The sequence below is a fragment of the Euprymna scolopes genome, chromosome 13, assembly GCF_053919585.1.
Source record: "Euprymna scolopes isolate OS-2025 chromosome 13, ASM5391958v1, whole genome shotgun sequence".
NCBI classification, from domain to species: Eukaryota; Metazoa; Mollusca; class Cephalopoda; order Sepiida; family Sepiolidae; genus Euprymna; species Euprymna scolopes.
Genome location: NC_136494.1, coordinates 63,673,716 through 63,694,665, shown reverse-complemented (window position 1 = coordinate 63,694,665; position 20,950 = coordinate 63,673,716). Strand labels below are relative to the sequence as shown.

The window sequence follows — 20,950 nt, the reverse complement described above, 5'->3', positions numbered from 1 at the left end:
AAAGAAGATAAAGCAGGCAATACAAAAAACAAAAAACAAAAAGACAAAAAAAAAACAACAACAAAAAACAAACAAACAAAAAGAACGAGCAGAAAGCCCCGCCCTCGCCAACCTTAACCTGTCTTCTCTGCATACGCAGATGCAACGCTCAGAATGGTCTGAGAAGCCATATGCGAGCCAAACACTAACAGAAGAGGAAATTGAAATTCCCACACACGAGAAATATATATGAGAGCGAGAAATTTGAATTGGTAGCGGAACATTAAAGCAAATAGGGCCGAATGTTAAAAATGTCAAATATATTTGCTAAACAAAATACAGAAGAAAAAAATAAATCAGTATATTATACAAAAAAGGTAAAAAGTATGAAATTGTTTCATAGAAATAGAGTGAAGGTGGGGATTTGTGATCGTCTAACACTCTTTATCTTATTTTCCATTATTATAATGTGAACTATACCTATTTTTCCGATACATTAATTAATCTCATGTGTACAATCATTTATTAGATCTCTACTTCATGCAAGTAATTATTTGACATCTTCGTTGTGAAAGTAATTATTTCACCTCTTTATTCAATATTTGAATCAGTAATCATTTGTTATATTCATTACACAGGTAAATACTTGGTATCTAATCTATTAAACCTATTATTTCATATCTTGGTATTGAACCCATTACTTAAGCTGTTCTTCGGTTTTCCCTTGCAGCTTTTACGTACATACAGCCCATCAAAGAGTCATTTAGCCGCGGAGTTGCAGGCCAACAGAACAAAGAACCGCTACACGAATATCCTGGCCTGTAAGTTTTGCACGTTTGGTATTAAATATAGTTACACATTTTCCATCATAAACGGTTCAATGTAGAAGGGTACTGTATTACCCCCCCCCCCGAAAAAAGAGAATAAAAAAAAAACGATTTGATGAAACATCGTACTATTGTTGTACCGGCAAAAGATTGGAGACTCGCGTATTCATAACTTTCCAGTGCAACCATTCGTGTTGATAAACGTTTTTATAAAAGTCGCTTCAAAATCAACTTGATGTAAGGATATAAAATAAACAAAAAAATGATTGTTGCATACATATATAAAGAGGAAATGGAGGTAGAATCCATTAACTGTATAAAATTGAAAGGAGGAGAAAACTGGCAGTGTCAAACCGTCCTCTTCTTGATACAACGCACGCACGTCTTTTTTCCTTTTTGTCCTCAACTTACAATAAATCCTCGTGTATTCGATGTTATCTTCCACCGCTCGTTCTCGTCCTCGCTCTCGTTCTCGTTCTAAACTGTCCAGCCAAAATCTCCACTCAACTTTCATGCTTTAGCATTCGTCCCATTTAACAGTTATCAATTGTGTACATATGCAAATTAATAACATACGTTCACCAATGAGCGACCTACAAAATTATGCTTGTCTGCTATAAAACGAAATTTTGTTTATTCTATTCACCGTTTTCGGTTCTCTTATATTATTTTATCATTAAACTGCCATCCACTCATGTCACTAAGTCTTATTTTCGGTTGGCTTTTAGCTTTAAATTCAAATTAATCATGCGTTAAGAATTCTGTTTTACTTGTAATTGTAATTTTTTTCTCACTGTCTTCTCTTTTCTCGACTGTACTAACACGGATTATCAACAAATACCTTGCTACCAAACTTCCGACTCAGATGTACCACTCTTATAAATCTGGTCAATATAATAGAAGCCCCTTACGCTTCAACGGCAATATGTCGTGTTCGAAGTGAACAAGAATATCCAAATCAAAATGTATAATTTCAACATAAAATGCCAACCAAAATGGTTTATATGGCGTAAGACGCAACGATTATACTTTAATGTTCAACTCGATGCAAGATACATTAAACTATTAATAAATCATATGTGACTTTTGATTGTCAGTTTAGTAATTATTACCCGCGAACTTCTTTTTTAAGAGGTATAAGTTGTTCTCCTCAAGCTAATTCCTCCTCCCCCCTCCTCCTCTTCTTTTTCTTCTTCTTCTTCTTCTTCTTTTTTTGAGTTGTTATTGTTCTTTCTCTTCTTATTATTCTCCTTTCATGCCTTCTTGTATTTCACCTCTGCAATTTTTTTCATCCTAATTTTCTTTGTTCTTTCTCCTTTTTCTCTTTTTTCTTTCTTTTTCTCCTAATTCCTCGTATTCCTCTTTCTCTTTCTCCTTCTCCTACTCCGATTTCTTCTTCTTCTTCTTCTTCTTCATAATCATCATCATCTGCACTTTTATAATATCCTATTAGACGCATTCCATCTTCAGCTTTTGATTGATGCATTTCACCGAAACCGCCAGTGGAGTTTAATTAATGAAGTCATAATGATTTCAATTAAGGCAAATCAGAGAACTAATTCAAGTTTCGCTGGAGACTTGAGTTTCGAAGATTTGTTAATTAAAATATGTCTTAATGGAAGCTAGTGAGAAATTAAAACTTTAAAATAAAGCTGACAATGTTGTAAGTGACACTAGTAATATCTAACTAAAAATAAACGGAAATGAATTCCTAAATCGAATTCATTTTTTACTACTTTTGTTAACACGCCTTTCCTTATATATGAAGCAGAAAAAGTATTTACTTTCTTTTTTCGCATATTAATTTTGTCTAAATAAAACTAAAATAAAAAATATTCATCCCCTCAATGTCTCATCTTAGCTGACCGTTCAGGCGCCAAAGATAACCTTACAATTAGCTTTCTCCAGACCGATTTCCTGTCTGCCTGAATTTGTTATTAGACTGTTCAATCTCCGATGTTTTCTTCTTTGTCTCTTGTCCCTTATTCTTCCTTCCTGTATAGTCCCTTATATAATTTGGGTTTCCCTTTTTCATTTTCCATTATATATATATATATATATATATATATATATATATATATATATATATATATATAGTAATTTATAAAATATATATGGTGATTAAGCTACACTGAATATTCGACTTTTCATCCACTCTAGGACTCCTCAGGCTTATGCGTGAATTCTGTCGTTGTTTATCGTTTCTATGTGCTCCTCTGCTCTCTTAAAAACGATAAACAACCCCAGAATTCGCGCATAAGCCTGAGTAGTCCAAGAGTAGATGAAACGCCGAATATTCAGTGTAGCTTAGTCGCCATATATATTTTATAAATTACTAACTAGCTCTACCTGCGTATTGACCACTTTTGAAGTAAATGCTTAAAGTTTACGCATACATCTATACTTTCGTATATTAATTTTATGTGAGTAAATTAAGTAGTTATATATATATATACATATATATATATATATATATATATATGTGTGTGTGTGTGCGTGCGTGTGTCTGTGTGATGTGTGTCTGTGAAAATTGTGATAAAGTACAATGGTTAGACTTTTAATGAAAATATATATACTCGTGTGTATATATATATATATAAATATATATATATATATATATATATATATATATATATATATACTTTCGTTTTTAAAACTATATGCAAACAATATAAGCTATCTACAGGCAGCTATTTGGTCGCATTCACGTTTTTCAGTGTAGATAAATGTCGTAAATCTATTCATAAGTTTATTATTTATAAAAAAATATTGCTTTACAATGATTGAGAACCGCTTTTTATTTCACTGAATTTTATATTAATAAATGTTTTTGGTGAACTTAAATCAAACTATGTTAACTAGACTGGAATAATACAATAACACATGTGGCAGAAATGTTTTTTGATGTTTTTATTATTGTGTCTGCAGAAGGATGATGCCACTCCATTATAAGGTCATCATAGTTTTCATTTTTTACAAACCACATCTCCAAGGCTCCTTATGTACCAGTTTGTACAATTCAACTAAAGAATTGAAGAGACTATAAGTATTTAGTTATTCGGAGAACGAATTACATCGCGTTATGCGCTGTGGTTCTGAAATGTGAAATTGCAACAAAAACGTGTAATCGAAACAAGAAAGTGTTTTTATAGCTAGGCATTTGTTGGAACACAATGTGGCATTTCCTTGTTACACTTCGATTTGAAGTTACTGCTAAATATTCCAGACCTTGCATGAAGGAGAAGAAAAGCGGAAAGTAAACTCACTTCGTTCACAAATCTCATTCTTTCTATTTTTCCGATTCTGCATAGATAATTAATACAATTCTGACAATTGTTTTTAACAAATTCTTCAAATTGACATACAGTAAAACGTTTATATTTTCATTATCAGCCCAAAGTACAATCACCAAAGCAGTCACAGTCGTATTCCAAATACCACGTGTCCCTATCTCCAGACTAAAATCTCGTAAATATCTAGGTTTAAACTCCTATTTAATACATTGATTTTATCACCTCGAGGTAATCTCATTGAAAGGTTGTCGCATCATCATCATCATCATCATCATCATCATCATCATCATCATCATCATCATCATCATCATCATCATTTAGTAAGAGTTCTCACACAGACATCAGAGGTTACTCACTGAAAACAACCGTCTGTGTGACAGCAAGTCTCCCTAGATTCCCAATATTCTCTACCTCTTTTGTTAACCCTTGTAAATGAATTTTCATTATCACAACAGCCGCTCTCCTTTGACTTCTCCCTTGCAAAGTCTATTGGTCCTCCCTGAAATTTGGATGGCAACAACCCTCAGGGAAGATCTGATTAGTTCTTTTCTTTTCGGTCTTTCCATCCTCTTGACCCTTCTCGACTATTTGGCATGGTGCAAGTCAATGCCGACACAACATTTTTGTGTTGAGAAGATGTAGTTAACTTACAATGCTGACGTTTAAGCTTTCTTGCTCCCCTTTCGTATTGCTCTATCATTTTTGCTTTACTTTTGTTGCAGTTTCCCTTTCGGTTGGCGTTTATAGATCATGTAGATTACTTTTCGCATTCGATTTTTTCAGCATTACCGTCTGTTGTATTTTCAGTATGTCTCTCTGTTGTATAGTCTCAGTTTCCCCATTGACGCCAATCTGTTCAAGTCCCTTGTGAATACTTCTCCGATGCCTCCGCCCAGTCTCGAAAGACAAAGGGTACCCCTTGTAGGGGCAGTAGCGCGTGTAATTGTGAGGCAAGGGTTGCGCAATCTTTAACTATATCTCTCCTGAATCGACACTGTTTGAGTCCAGTGGCCAGGAAAAGTTCAGGACGACTGGAAACAATGCCGAGATAAGCGGAGAATACATACAGCACCTGGAAGTTCCAAATGGTCTCTTATTTAGTACTGACCAGGTTCAACTCCCAGTGCTCCTACAATTATTGTATTTTATTATTTTTTTCCTTATGTTCCATATTTCTTTTCAGTTCTCTGGCAATTTTCTGATCTTCACCATGTAGTTTCAGTTCTCTGGCAATTTTTTGATCTTCACCATGTAGTTTACTGTGACGGAAAAAAATACAAAAGTTTAGCAGTTTTTTCTTTTTTATTAATTATCATGACGCCCCATGTTCTTGCATTAGTTTATCTGTTTGCACGTCTATGCCCCAAATGATACTGTGGTTTTCGTTATCCCAAGGGATTTTGTGGTTTTCGTTTTATTATTAGTAGTAGTAGGATCATATTCATCTATACTCCTATAAATTCGTTTTTCTTTTGTGTGTATTGATATTCATATTAAAAACCCTCTTTCCTATTTATTTAAAAGGAAAATACAATTTTCTTATATATGGTTCATGTAATTGAATTCATCTGCAAAAGATCTAGCTAATTTGCATATTCTTTTAAACATTAATTTTAATTAATTCCCTATTAGTTTTTTTTCGGTTTTCTTATGGGATAATCATCTAGAATTAACTATTACGTGTAATTATATTCATTCAGATATTCTACATAATTTATACTTGCATAATATTTGCGTAAAATCTTTACAGTAAACAAAAAGTTGTTTCCATATATATTTATGTATACGTATATAGTTTTGTTTAATCTATTAGTCCATCCATCTATCTATCTATCTATCTATCTGTCTATCTATCTATAAAAGTAAACGTGTCTGTGTGTGTATCTGTGTGTTCTGTGTGTGTCTGTGTACATTTCCTACAAAATAACTCTGTCGATTTTTAGTCTACAGACTCGAAATTTGATATACAGGTTACTGAGATTTGGGAAAATCGATGTGATCGTTTTTTGGCCAGAAATTTGGCGATTAAGGGGTCAAAGTTCAACGATTTTACCTTTGAGAACTCTACCACACTCCTCCAACAATTTTAGATCTACGCACTTGAAATTTTAGATATAGGTTCCTTGGACATGAATCAAACTTAATAACTTGATTTGAGCCCAAAACAATAAATTTTAAGGGGTCATAATAGGGATCAAAGTTAAAAAAAATTGACCTCTGCGGTCTCTTCCAAATTACTCAGACAATTTCTGGTCTAAATATTTGAAATTTTACATAAAGGGTATTCAGAGATAGCGCAAGTTTTTTCATCAGTTTGGGTCGAAAATTTTTAGTTACCAATATATAAACGTATGTATGCATGTCTGTCTGCATGTCTACCTTAAACTTTCAATAGAGGCGACGGATTTTACCAAGATCAGTATAGTTTAAAAGTTCGACCTTTCATACGAAAAATTGGCTAAAAGCATTAGTATCTTCTCCTTCAACTAGGCACTTTTCTACAGGGGGGGGGGCGGTCAGTTTTTTCGCCGATATTATGAAAGTTATCCTCTCCTTTAGATTGTGTAGCCTTAATTTTTTAAAAATGTCACTTCCGGTTTGGCGGTGGTCGTAACAGCAAAAACGTTAGGTTTTACCCCGTTCTTTTCCTCTTTTGCGGTACGGGTTCGAGCCTGCCTTCCTACTACCACTTTTTTTTTTTGCTCAACATCCAAACACCCGGGCAACAAATAAATCTGACTGAATTCTATAGTTTCTAAAGGGTATTTTTATAGGCGGAGAATTGTTAATTATTACAAATCACAGAAAATTATTTTTTATACATATATGTACTTTATTTTAAAGATTAATTTTTAGCATTAATAATTTTATTTTAAAATGAATTTTTAGCATTAATAATTTAAATACAATTTCGGGTATATGGTCCCCACAGCTTGCACGTATTCTGTGTTATCTATAGGTCTAATTCTTACAACTCTACAGATTAAATTAGTCTGCATATCGGCAATAACACGTCGAATGCTATCTTCCAAGTTGGCTATTGTGTCTGGCTTATCAGCATACACATGGGGTTTTACATATCCTCAATGAAAATAATCTAACGCCGTAAAATCGCACGAAAGAGGTGACCAGTTGGTAGGTCAATTTCGTGAAATTATTCATTAATCAAATGTTTCCCTCAGTAAATTGATCGCAGTACGCTCTGTGTGGAAAGCGGCACCGTCCTGCTGAAACCACATGATGAATTGCCAAACGAAGTTGTACTAAAAATAAACGATAGTTTCCAAATCTGCAATTAAAGAAAATAGAATTGTGAATTTCAAGTCCACCGCCTCTAAAACACCCTACACATATAAAATTTGCTACAATTTGGTGAAGTCGTTAGGGAACTTATATGTGTTTATTATTATTATTATTATCATCATTATTATTATTATTATTATTATTATTATTTGTAGTAGTAGTAGTAGTAGTAGTAGTAGTAATAGTAGCACTTTTACCTTCGAGTTCATGTACAGCGTCTCGGACATACTTATTGTCAAACTAATATAATTATGTCGAGTGATTTTGGTGCCTATAAGTGATCAATAGACTATCAGACACACGAACAAAAACAATTTGATAAAACATATTCACGAAGCTATTTATTCTTTTGTAAAAAACGTTTTAAATTGTATATAAGAATAAATAAATGTGGTTGTAACTTAATCTTAGCTTTGCTCGCTGATAAATCTTTGACAGCTGTCAAAATTTACTTTTTTTATGCGAGAATAAATGTCTGAAAGCTAAAGGCTAATTAAAGACTCTACTCCAGTCAGCTGTAACCAACCTTACGTTTTTTGTTCCATTCAGAAATGTCTTGCATCTCCGTGAATAATAGGTTAAAAGCACATAATATACAACAGAAAACAGATACGCACTATTGCTACGTAATTCTATTCATTCGATATCGTTAGTCTATGAAGTAGATGATATTGGCCATTGCCGGTTTCTACTTCTCAGCTTATTCATGAGTTAATATTTTCGCCCAAGAAGTCATTTTGCCTGCATGCTTTCACGCTCTGTCATTACAGCAGAACTTAGATTTATTTCATTTATTGAAATCGATTATATTCATAATTAATTAATTTTTCTCTATATTCAGTAACACTATTCTGATATTCGTAATTTTCTTTCAAATGTAACCCATTCTAAGCGAATAGATATATGGATATATACTGCGAATATATGATCCTCCATTCCTCTCTGATGCATATTATTGCGAACCTTAGAAGATGGTATCATGACGTGTTGTTGTCGAAGTTTCTAGGGTATTTCATGCATTTGTTGAAAGTACTTTTCCGCTGTAATGGTTTCGCCTGCATTCAAAAATTGAAATATATTACACCGATTGTAGACCACCAAACAGTCAGCATGACCCTCTTTTGGTACAACTGTGGCTTTGAGAAGTGTCGTGGAACATCCTCGGCGGCTTAGCAATGAGCTAGGCGTCACCGGTTGTCGTAAAGAAAAACAACATTTTTATCGCAAGTCATAATCTGGTCGCGATGCATCCATTTATCAAGTTTTTGTCTTTCCAATCTCTCTTAAGTGGTTGGATTTCATCGTATACGTTACGTTTAATTCAGAAGCAAGTTCTCGAACAGTTGTGCGTGGATTGGCTTCGAGTAAGTCCATAAACTGATCCTTGTAAATATCCGATGGCCGACCACTATGCTCATTATTTTCAAGAATCTCGGCGCTGCCAAGAAAGTTCTTAAACCACCATTGTTAGTACGTTCAGTAGTGGTTCCTGAGTTAGACGCATTGTTGATATCACCAGCTGTTTCAGCAGCATTTCGGCATAGCTTGAATTGAAATAAAAAAATTGTGCGAATTTGCTTTTTTTCAATTTTATATTTAATGTTCTGGAAAAAATACATTATTGTTTTAAAACGATTTTAATTTAAACAATTGTCATCGAAATTGCCTGCTCTAGCTTGAGACCTCCACAGGGGACCGAAAAGAAGCATCACATGTCTCCCTGCAGTCACAGTGTACAATACATTTTAATCTATATTGCACTGTAGAGAATCTGCTGTTGATGTTCTAAAACTATTTGTAAATAATTGCCTGTATTAAAATGAAAATTTAACTATCATGAGTCAATTAGGCTCTACATAGAAACATTCTTTTAAAAGGCGCCCTTTTCTTATCAAAAACCCAACTGTTGATTTTATGAAATTATTTTTACATAATGACTTCAATTAATGTTAAACGCACAAAAGTCAAGTCATGGTTAAATTGTGCTCTAAAATGAAACTTTCATTTCGAACGTACGAATATCAGAATGGTGTCCGGTAAAAGATTTTACAGTTGATTTTATAGACCGCACCTTCTTTCTTGTTCGGTGAGAAAACTTCTCAAATGTACTTGTGATGTTAGGTTGTATGAAAGTGTTGACCTTGGTCAAAATCGGACTTCCTCCTTTAATTTTATTCATTTTACTTTATCGATTATAAGTTTTCGATACTCATCAGACATATTTCGATACAAACCTACATGAGAACACTCCCAAACACATCAAATACTTTTATGTAATTTTTTTAATCGGATAAGCCGTTTCCAAGTCCATACAGAACGAACTCACACACACGCAAACAAACACAGTTCCTCATATATATATATATATATATATATATATATATATATATATATATATATATATATATTTGTCTTTACATAAGCAGTAGTTTGTTGCTACACAGTCACAAGCATGTTTCGATCTACTAGCATTTACTAACTAGAGACCTCATCAGGCAACAACCCTTATTTTCGAAAACGGAATTCTAAATGAAGAGCGAAAATCTATCCTCAGCAAAAGAAGGTTTTTTTTTCATGAGTGTGAAGAACAGGGTTGAATTGGGTGCGAATTTATTAGTTTATTCATTCTCGTATCTGTTTATTTACTTATTTATCGCTGACTTTATTCATTCTCGTGTTCGTGTTAGGGGTTAGAGTTTGTGGGTTGAAGGGATTAGGTTCTAAATCTAGGGATATACAGATGTTATCTTTGACAAGCAAAGGGCTCGTTCGTCCATGTCTGAGACTTTCACGGGTCAGTGTGTCATAAAATTCTCTTTTTTTAAAAGTTTATTTCAATTTAATATGCTTATATCTGAGAAGAGGTTAGGAATTTACCCGGGTCTGTTAATGTTGTCTGGGCTTCCAGTGAACGGTTGAGGGGAGGGAAGGGGGTTAGATGCGTAAAAAAGAGAAAGGAAGGAAGGTGGTAGGGGGAGATGGAATGGGGAAGAAGGAAGAGGGATTAAGAAACGTAGAAGAGAAGGTGGCATCATTTAATAGCTCTGTTTTATCTTACTTAAACAAAATCGGTTATTTTTGGACCTCCCAATATCAATTTCTCTTTAATTTGTTCATTTAATGTTGATTCATTAATTTGCGTATTAGTAAATGTATTAAATACGTTTTTAATGATGGTAATTGAAAAGTTCAGGATATATGTCATTTATAATTTTATGATCGTTAAATTTAGCATTTTATTACGCATGGTTTTACTCAGGAAAGGTGTAGTTTTGGGATTTCGTGAATGTTGGACCTGAGGAGGTTAGGATGTGTAGATGTTCAACTGTCAGATATTGCATATGGGTCGTGTTGGAGTTGAATATATTGGGGAGTAATTTGCAAGTGAGAGAGCAGATGCGATTTATAATGCCTGCAATTTATGGAGGTTTTTTCTTTTTTATTTAAGAGTTTATCCCTATCCTTAAATTTTGTGATAAATAGTTTTTCATTGAAGCAAAGAAGGTAAGGTGAATTTAGTGACTGGCCAGTTTTTGCCTTTTTTTAGGATGTGCCAGTCAACAGTAGGTGTCAAGTTTTTACTCGTTTGATCATTGTCGTATGTAGCTAATGATGTCTTATCTTTGTAATTTGGGTTTAGGAAAGAGCTTTTGTGGCCTGTGTATCTCTGTTTAAAGTTATTACTAGTTTGGCCGATGTAGGATTTGTAAGTCGTGGGGTCTTCCTTGGCCCTAATATTTGCTTGATAAATTACAGAGGTTGTGAGACATTTTCCCTTAAGGGGGCATTTGGATTTATTAATACAGTTGCACGTTTTTGTTACCCTGTTCCCTAAATTGTGTTCTATGTCGTTGCTTAAAATTTTTTTATTATGTTTTTTTTAAAAATCTTTTCTAAGTTAATGCCGCAACTGTAGCTCAGTTTGATGGTGTTTTTACTGAATATTTTGTGGAGCATGTTGCTGGGAGGGAAATGTATTTTAATGAGATTAGCTCTTTCACGAAATTACCCAAGCGCACGTTTGTAAACCGACTCTGCAGAAGTTGAACGAATTGGGCTAAGAAACTCTGCCACATCCGCCATACTCTCCAGGCTTCTCGCCTACAAATTACTACTTTTCCGAGAATCTCGACAACTTTCTCCGTGAGAAAAGCTTCAAAAACCTAAGAGATATTACAAACGCATACAGCGACTTTATCGCAATCAGAACGCAAGATTTTTATGTTAGTGGTATAAATACAGTGTTTTTGCGTTGGAAAAAGTGTGTTGATAACGAATCTCTTTTTTATTTATTTATTTTTATTACATTTTCACCCCAAACAAGGCACATTGCCACTTTAGTGTAGGGGGCTACTATCAGGGGCAGCAACTACTGGGGCACTATGTAGGGATTTGGGCAGCAAGATGTCGGTTCACGTTGCACTTGACCTTCTGCATGTCAGTACAGTTAGGATAGCTGGAACCTGGAATGGAATTCCAGCGTCTAGCGGTTCTGGGGAAGAAACTACTGAAGTAGAAAGATCTTTTACATCTAGGGATCTCTACTGTGTGGGGGTGGAATTTAGCTGCCTGTCGGGTTTGTCGAGGGTGTCTACGTCGTGGGGACACAAGTGTCTACAGTTCGTCAGAGCATTCACCATTAAAATACTTGTAAAACAAGCAGAGGGATGCAACATTTCGTCGATGGGACAGAGGCTGAAGCTTAGATGCCAGTTCAGGGCCTATCAGATTGGCGACTCTATTTTTAACCTTGTCTAGGAGCGAGAGACTAGTAGCAGATGCACCAGCCCAAATGTGACAACAATACTCCATACATGGGCGAATGGTGGCCTTATAGAGGTACAGGATACTTTCAGGTGTCAGTAGTTTTCTAGCACGGTAGAGAGAGCCTACCTTTTTCACAGCGACCCTTGCAATGTTTTCAATATAATTGTTCCAGCTCATGTTTCCTGTGAACGTTAGGCCAAGCAGTTTGAAAGATGTACTCTCAGACAGGGAGTCACTGGCTATTGCTATTGGTGGTAGAGAAGGTTTCTTGTAACTATTGAAGGAAACCAGTTTAGTCTTGGCAACATTGAATGTGACTATCCATTTATGTCCCCATTCCACAACAGATTGGAGGTCATCCTCTAGTGTTTTTGCCATTTCTTTAGATATGTGTTCATTTGTTTTCCTGTAATGCCTGTTATAGCGTGTAGTGTTATCAGCATATATACCCATCTCAGAGGCAGTTTTGTCTGGGAGGTCATTAATACATATCAGGAACAATAGAGGTCCAGAATAGACCCTTGAGGCACTCCCGCATTTATATCACGCTGTTTAGATGTTCAACAGTCAAGGACAACCTGGATGTTTCTCTTGTCTAAGAAGGATTAAATTATGCTAAGTATTCTACCAGTGATCCCGTATGATTTAATTTTCCTGAGGAGGCCCTTGTGCCATACCCTGTCAAAAGCCTTAGATATATCTAGAGCTACCGCTCTGCCCTCCCCCGCTTTGTCCAGTGAATGGTATATACGTTCAGAGATTACAGTGAGGATATCAGCTGTGGAACGGGCTTGTCTAAATCCATATTGTTTGTCAGTCAGAAGTTGAGCATCTGTAAGGTGCCGGACTAGAGCATGGTTAATTATGGTCTCAAATATTTTGGCGAAAAGTGGGATGAGGCTAATGGGGCGATAATTTGATGGGTCAGTTCTTTCGCCAGAATTCTTGAATATTGGTACCACAGAAGCAGTTTTCCAACAGCACAGAAAGCAAGCTTCATTAAGGCATTTGCTGTAGAGTTTGGAGAGAACTGGAGCTACTTCTGTTGAGCACTTTTTAATAGCACAGCTGGGATGAGATCAGGTCCACATGCTTTAGAAGTGTCAAGATTTTTTATGATAGCATGTACCTGAGCAGGGGTGATTTTTAGATCATCTAGCGTGGCGTCTGTCCGAAAAGGAAAGTCAGGGAGGGGGTGGTTGGAAGGATCCAGTGTGGAGTTCGAGGCAAACCGACTGGCAAGCATATTAGCCTTGTTGGTTGCTGAGCAAACAACCTCGTGATTGTTGGTTAGCGGGGGAATTGTTGATTGCCCATTATTTACTACACTGTTGTAGATTTTCCAGAAGTTACGATTTCCTAATTTTTGTGCTTCGATGCGTTTTCTAGTGGTTTCAGTAAATTCTCTCTTAGCTGTCGCTATTTCTTTCTTAACATTATTTCTAGCTTCTATATACTTCTGTTTGTTTGAACTGGACTTATGTCGGTTAAATCTACGGTATGCATGCTGCCTTTGAGCAATGGCAGTTGCGCAAGTCGAAGTAAACCATTGGGGAGAGTGGGGTTTGCTATAAAATTTCCGCATGGGAACATGTGCTTCCATTGCTGTTTTGAACCATTCAGTGGTTTCATTTGCGCACTGTTCAGCAGGAAGAGAAAAATATTTCCCCATGGGGCATCTCTGATAAGATCTCTGATGGCTTCCCAGTCAGCCTTTTTATAATATCTCGTCGTTTTGAGCACTGGCTCTTCAATTTGGGTCTAGAATTTAGGGCGATTTCTACCATTATCACTGCATGGTCAGCGTTCCCGAGTGGGCTGTCAGCATTTGTTGTACAATCCTCGGGAACTGTAGTCAGAAACAGATCTAGAAGTGATGCTTGTTGTTCTTGCTGGTCAGGGAAACGGGTTGGAAACGTAACCATTTGTGATAGGGAGTGAGATATAGCAAAACTATATGTTGTGCTGCCCGCTGCATCTGTGTGAGTAGAAAATCCAAGCCAGTTTTTGTGGTGAACATTAAAGTCACCAAATACATGCACTTGTGCGCTAGTGTCGAGGGAGAGTGCTGTGTCTATACTGTCAAAGACTTTGTTTATTATGGTGCAGTCCTGGGTCGAGGGAGAGCGGTAGAGGAAATAAAAGTAGCTAATGTTGTGTTGTATGTTTAGTCTAAAGCACATAAAGGCTTGATCGTCCGTTTCTAGGTTTGTTTCTCTAGTCAGGGGGAGGGTGTTACGAATGAGACTTTACGGAGACTTTCTTTTTAGGGAAATTGCTTTTAACCTAACAAGTAACTTTGATAGGGTATGGCGTAAAGGTATACTCCAAAAGATCTTCATCTACGTTATAGTTGGAAATGTCTACTCAATTATTAAATCATTTCTCTCTGATGGGTTCATAAGAGTAGTGGTTGATGGGCAGAAATCAAAAGCTCACAGTATTTATGCTGGAGTCCCTAAGGAGTCGATGCCGTGCCCAACTCTTCCTGATCTACATCAATGATCTCCCAAATCACATCCTAAGATCATTCGTAGACATTTATGCTGACGATATTACAATCTATGGTAACACTTCAAAGGCCGTAAATGACCAAGTTCTCTCTGATTCTCTCTTCTCTGATTTTGAGCACGTGATACAATGGGGAAATAAGTGGCTGGTTACTTTTAATGCATCTAAAACCAAGCTTCTATCTTTACATCATCAACGCTCTGCTCCCCATCTGGTATCAATTGAAATGAATGGTTCTCTTGAGGAGGCTCCATGTTTTGATAAGTTTCTGAGTATGACCTTTACTCAAGATCTGAAATGGAACACGTACATCAAATCCGTTTCCAAGGTCGCTGAAAAAATGGTGAGATCATTCTTCCGCTCCAGTAGATGTTTCACCGCTGATGAAATTCTCAACTTGTATAACAGCCAAATACGTCCAAGGATAGAGTACTGTTGCCACATCTGGACAGGAGCTGCTAGAAAGAACTTATCCTGCCTTGACAGAGTTCAAAACAGACTTCATAACCTTGTGGGGAATGCCTTTTTCTCTTCCCTGCAAACTCTTTCCCACAGAGAAGACGGTGCGAGCTTGTCCGCTTTTTCGTTATTTTCATCGCAGGTGCTCGTCTGAGCTCCAATCTAGGGCCCCTCTCCGCCAAACATTCACGAAAAACACTTACATTAATATTCAATAATTAACATGCATTTAAGCCTTCGGGTACTACAGTCGAATAGTTTATTGGTTTCTCTTCAACTTACTCCGACAACAAAAACAAAAGAAATCGTTATTTGTTACTTATTTTTATTGTTAACAATAATAGCCGTATTGTAGGGGAATTAGGAAAACAACACAGGTTGTAGATACACCAGTGAATGTATCTTGGTTTGGAATGCAGATAGCTGACGAGGGATTCGAGAAAGCATATTCTCACGTACAGTGTGTCAAAACCGATGTGAGAGAATGCATGCCACCTCGCCGGGTAGAACACATTTCTCCTCCATGTTAGATACAAGCCTTACATAGTCGGAACATAGCCATCCTATGTATAAAAGAGGTCTCCATCCAGCGGATGAGTTATGGGCATTTGTATTGCTCTGTTATGTTGTGTTACTTGTCCGTATTACATCTTTATATGTGTTAATACCCGTCTATATTTGTACGTGAGTTCTGTCTGGTTAGTTATTATACATAATTTATGCTTGTGATGTATTTTCTGTTTCAGGTTAATTAATTTAACTATGCGACACACGACTATTAATTCTTACAATAACAACAGATAACGAACACATTTGTTCGTGGCTTACTGGTAAAGATCAAACTGTGTGGTTTGGTTTCAAATCCTGTTATAGTCACTTTACTGATTAGCTGAAGTAACAACAAAACACATTCCTGGATAATTATTTTCTCGTTCCCCCTGTCTTTCTCTTCGTCTCTCTCTCTCTCTTTCTCTCTCTCTCTCTCTCTCTCTCTCTCTATATATATATATATATTTATTTATATATATATATATATATATCATTTAAACACGGTAGTATTTGAATATATTGTTAAGTGGCAGTTTTAGTCACTTTAAAGCTCCACCGCTAACTCATTTTTCGACCAAATTTCAAACAATTATTACAGTTTATAGATATCACATTCTCAGCTATATTGTAAATAAAAAAAATCAATTTTCGTTCAGGAAAACAAAAGTTATGATGAATTTTCTGATTTTCAAAATCGTAAAAATATGTAAGGAGATGAACGGCGCTTTTTATGACTGGTTTCCATATATCTTCAGCGACTACTGTTGCTACTAATTCTGCTGTCACGGAAAGAGAAGTAACAAGTGAAACAGAGAGAATGAAAGCATGAAAGGGAGATAATTGGGGGATTTTTTATTAAAAGCAGACGAATGCCGGACATTTTTTTTTTTTTACAAAAAATAAGACTGAAATTAAACAAAGAGCAAATAAATTTATTTGAAGCCTGAAAAAGTCATGGATTACAATTGCAAGCATGAAAAGTAATATAATTAAGCTTAAACTTGGAAAAGTAAAGTACTAGTTGTAAAAACTGAAAATAAAAAGGACAAGAAATTCTAGTAAAAAATAGAATAAATTTATAACTTAAAATATTGCAGCATTAAGAATTTTTTAAAAATTCAATTTATAACATTATATAATCAATTCTTAATGGTGCAATGTTTTAAGTTATAAATTTATTCTATTTTTTAGAAGACCATCTTGTCCTTTTTCAGTTTTAACAACTAGTCCTTTACTTTTCCATGTTTAACCTTAACCATATTACTTTTCATGCTCGCATTTTTCTATTGTAATATATATATATATATATGCATATATATATATATATATATATATATATATATATATATATATATATATAAAATGGGTTAAGAAATTCCAACGAAAGAAAGATGTATATTTAAATAAGGGGGTAGTCACCAACAATGTGTATTTTTTAACATTATTTTATTATTCCGTGTCTTAGTTTTTAAATTTTAAAAACATGATTACAATGATCTAAACATAATTCTCAATGAAAAACCAAGACACGGAATAATAAAATAATGTTAAAAAATACACATTGTTGGTGATTACCCCTTATTTAAATATATATATATATATATATATATATATATATATATATATATATATATATATATATATATATATATATGACACAGTAGGAGAAAGCGATATATAGAATACTATATAGATTGAGAGAAAGTGAGATATAAGTCCATAATTTTTACACAAGCCTTTCTTATTATCCTAGACGAACTATATTATTCTGAAATATGTTCATCGATTATTCAAAAATAAACTTATGAATGATTTTCTATTTTGTTTACAAAAGTAAATCAATAATGGAATAATTTAAATATTTTAAGTGATTTTTATATGTATTTTCTACCGAAGTTTTTTTAAATAGTAAATTCATTCTCCAATGAATTTATTTTTAATTATAAATATATAACTTGTTAAACAAATTTTAATTCAGCTTTAATGCATCTCAATAAAATATAAAGCAATATTCACACTGACTTTAGTTAAGGAAATTCTGCATAATATTTCATAATCCATAACTACGGAAAATTTGGTAGTAAGGGTTTGATGAAAATAGAAAATGTTGACATATCGATTGTTATTATACCAAATTGGAGCTAAATAAAGTTTATTTCCTTACAACTTACCCCTGTGTATTTTTAGAACAGAAAACAACAAATAATAATAATAATAATAATAATAATAATAATAATAATAATAAAATAATAATAATCAGGGAAAATATGTTTTACATATCTCTATTTTGAGTAAAATTAACTTATTGTAAAATTATTCGTTTCATAATTATATATTTGCACATATAGGTTTTACATTTTAATTCAAACATCATTGCATTTGAAATAGTTATCCTTATTATTATTGTTTATACATCCGAATTCAATCTATAAGGTTTTACGGTAGCAACAACAGGAAAAAGTAAGATAACTGTTTAAACTGCATTAATGGTGCTGTGAAATAGAAATTAAAAAGCTACGCATATGAAAATAGCATTCTAACACGGAAAAATCTTTCAAGTTTTGATTTGAAAATCAAACACTCATATCCGCTCTCTAAATAATATCTTGAAGCGTACTCTCTGCTTCGGTACACTCTTCGTTGTAAACCCGGCTGATTTCATCGAGAAAGCCTTGAACTAGCATATTTATTATAATTTATATTAAACTGGACAACTCAGATGTTTCATAGCTATGTATGTTTCTTTCACTCTAATGCTATGTTACTTCAGCTACCCTAGTATTTCTCAACGTTTGTTATCATTAAGAAAAAAGAGTAACTATCTTTCTAGCTAATTATTATAGTGCCATACACACTGTAAACATTTACATAATTTAAATAGAAAAATAATTGAAATTTTCTTTCTATATTATTATCCATATGGACAATAAAGATGTATTATATTTAGCTATGCCAAAAACCAAACATTACCACGTATAGTAATTGTCTGTATTTTTTAGATGAGGTGTTTTCATTTATTGAGATTGTCGGACTGAATCCTCACCCTGGTTGTTATAGTCACAACGTTTCGGCCGTTTTGCCCTCCGGCATTCATCAGCAGGTGCTGAGTTCAATCCTGAACGAAGGCAGTTAAAAGTAACATTCAAAACAGAGAATCAGCAACTATGTCCCAGAGCCTAGCTGGAGTCCGAACATGGCACCCCCGAAATAATAATAAAGGGTTGTGTTCGAGACTCCTAACAAACGATTCCCCAGTTCGATACAAAACACCTGATAAAGGCCAAATGGCAAAACGGCCGAAACGTTGTGACTATAACAACCAAGATGAGGAAGTCAGTCTGACAATCTCAATAAATTACCACATATATTAGCATTTATGGATTTTCAAATAAAATCAAAGTAGAACAAATGGTAATAGCAGTTGTCATCAAACGGGTTACGAATAGTCTAGTAATAAGATTAGTCTTATTAGCATTAAATGCTACCGCATAAATAATGTCCTATTCCATTACAATTGTTTTTGTAAAAATTGAAAGATTTTCCCGTAGAAAAATGTTATATTCATATGCGTAGGTTTGAAATTTAAATTTCTCATCATCATTATTGCATTTGAAACAGTTATCCTAATTTTTCTTGTGTGTGCTACCATAAACAGTCGTTTTTTAATGGCAAATAAAATCTTTTACTTGGAATAATTTGACTACCGTTCTCATATCTCAGTGTAACGTCCGACATTCTTCATATGCTGTTTATCGGACTCGCATATCTTTCTGGTGAACTCGGAAATCTGTACATAGTTTATAAGAGAACCCTTTTTGTAATCCACACGAATAAATGGTTATAGTTCTGTTAGGCATGATCGGATAAAAGTTTCGAGTAATTCCTAATTGTGTTCTTAGCATTTCCCGCAATAAGGCTTGAACCTTTATTTAAAAAAAAAGAATGAATAATTCTTTATTTGTTCCAAACATGGCTGGCGAAACAAGAGCAAGCTGTCCCCATAGATTTCTGTTCGAAATTTGGTACAGTTCGAGTCCGACAGAACGATTCCAGAGTTTGACATGATTTACCTGAAGAAAGTCGAGATTTAAATCAACCGGCACCGTGTAAGAATAACATCTCAAATAAGAACAGTATGTCGAATAATCGAAATAATAAAGATTATGAATATTCATCTAAAAAGCGTTCTGAAAGGCAGCAGAGAAAGAGTTTAGAAAAAAAAATCTTGCCTTATCTTCGATAAATGGAAGAACGTTTTTTTACACTAAATTATTTTATTGTCATTTTTTATTTCAAGAGACAACATAACACAAATGAAAACTATTGACTCTTTAACTCAGGATGTTAGAGAGAAAAAATAAAACAAAAATGACTTGCCTTTTTAGACATGTTAAGTAGGTTAGAAATTATGGTTATTTAAAAATAACAGCATAATTTAGATTTAAAACTTATAGAAATCTAAAGAAAAATATCGCACACTTCTTGATCTAAAAGCTTTAATGAAGATAAAGTTCCGGATCAAGTCACGTCGGGGAGAAACGAAGAAATACACATTGGCCCCTAATGATTGCAAGTACACACGGAGTGAAATATATATCAAATATTATTCACGTAATTCAAATTGAAAAAAAGTCGAGAAAGTAGAAAACATGATTATACTTATAATTGTCTGCTTTTTTTTAGTTCTGGTTGATGCTGTTCATTTGTGGATCAAGTGGACAAGAAAGCCATTTTTTAGAAAGGAAAATGATGGAGACTATCACATTGTCTAAGAAGAAGATAATGATGAATCAGAATGGACATATATTGTTTGACACTGTTGGCACGTCTGCGGTGCAGAAACGAAAAATAAAAAAAATAGCAGACACTCCTGACTATAACTGGAAATATTAACTGCGGAAAGTTTGGAAATAAATGCTGCATAATTTCTAGGCTACGTTTGATATGCATTTCCTTAATGTGGATTATTTTCTATTACATTGAATTTTAACATGTTATTCATTTTCATTTATTGAAAAGGTATTACCTCGCTATTACACTTTTATCGTAAAATATAGACTGACTTTATATCCTGCATCGCATGTAAAGCTTTGGCTCATCTGATTTTACTGTAATAAAATAGTGATTTAAATTCAACTTGTTATAAAGTCATTGCACAACGAAAGTGTCTCCTGTCACTGTTTAAAGTAAATCCTTTGTTGAAATGCACATTTCTTTAATCGTGTTTCAAATGTTGTAATCTCCAATAATTCGAAAGAAAAT

The 20,950-nt window shown here is 34.3% G+C and overlaps 1 protein-coding gene across 3 annotated transcripts in view; it reads left to right on the top strand.

Annotated features, from left to right (window-relative positions):
- The window catches only part of LOC145292050 (receptor-type tyrosine-protein phosphatase H-like), a 337,274-nt gene that overhangs the window by 282,926 nt on the left and 33,398 nt on the right, over positions 1 to 20,950 (top strand). For all 3 annotated transcript variants that reach the window (XR_013869540.1, XM_080138077.1, XM_080138078.1), the window contains one exon: positions 710 to 800. Coding sequence is in view for 2 of the 3 variants with exons in the window: in XM_080138077.1 (XP_079994203.1) it covers positions 710 to 800 (91 nt within the window). In the remaining variant the exon portion in view is untranslated. The remainder of the gene's footprint in view (positions 1 to 709; positions 801 to 20,950) is intronic.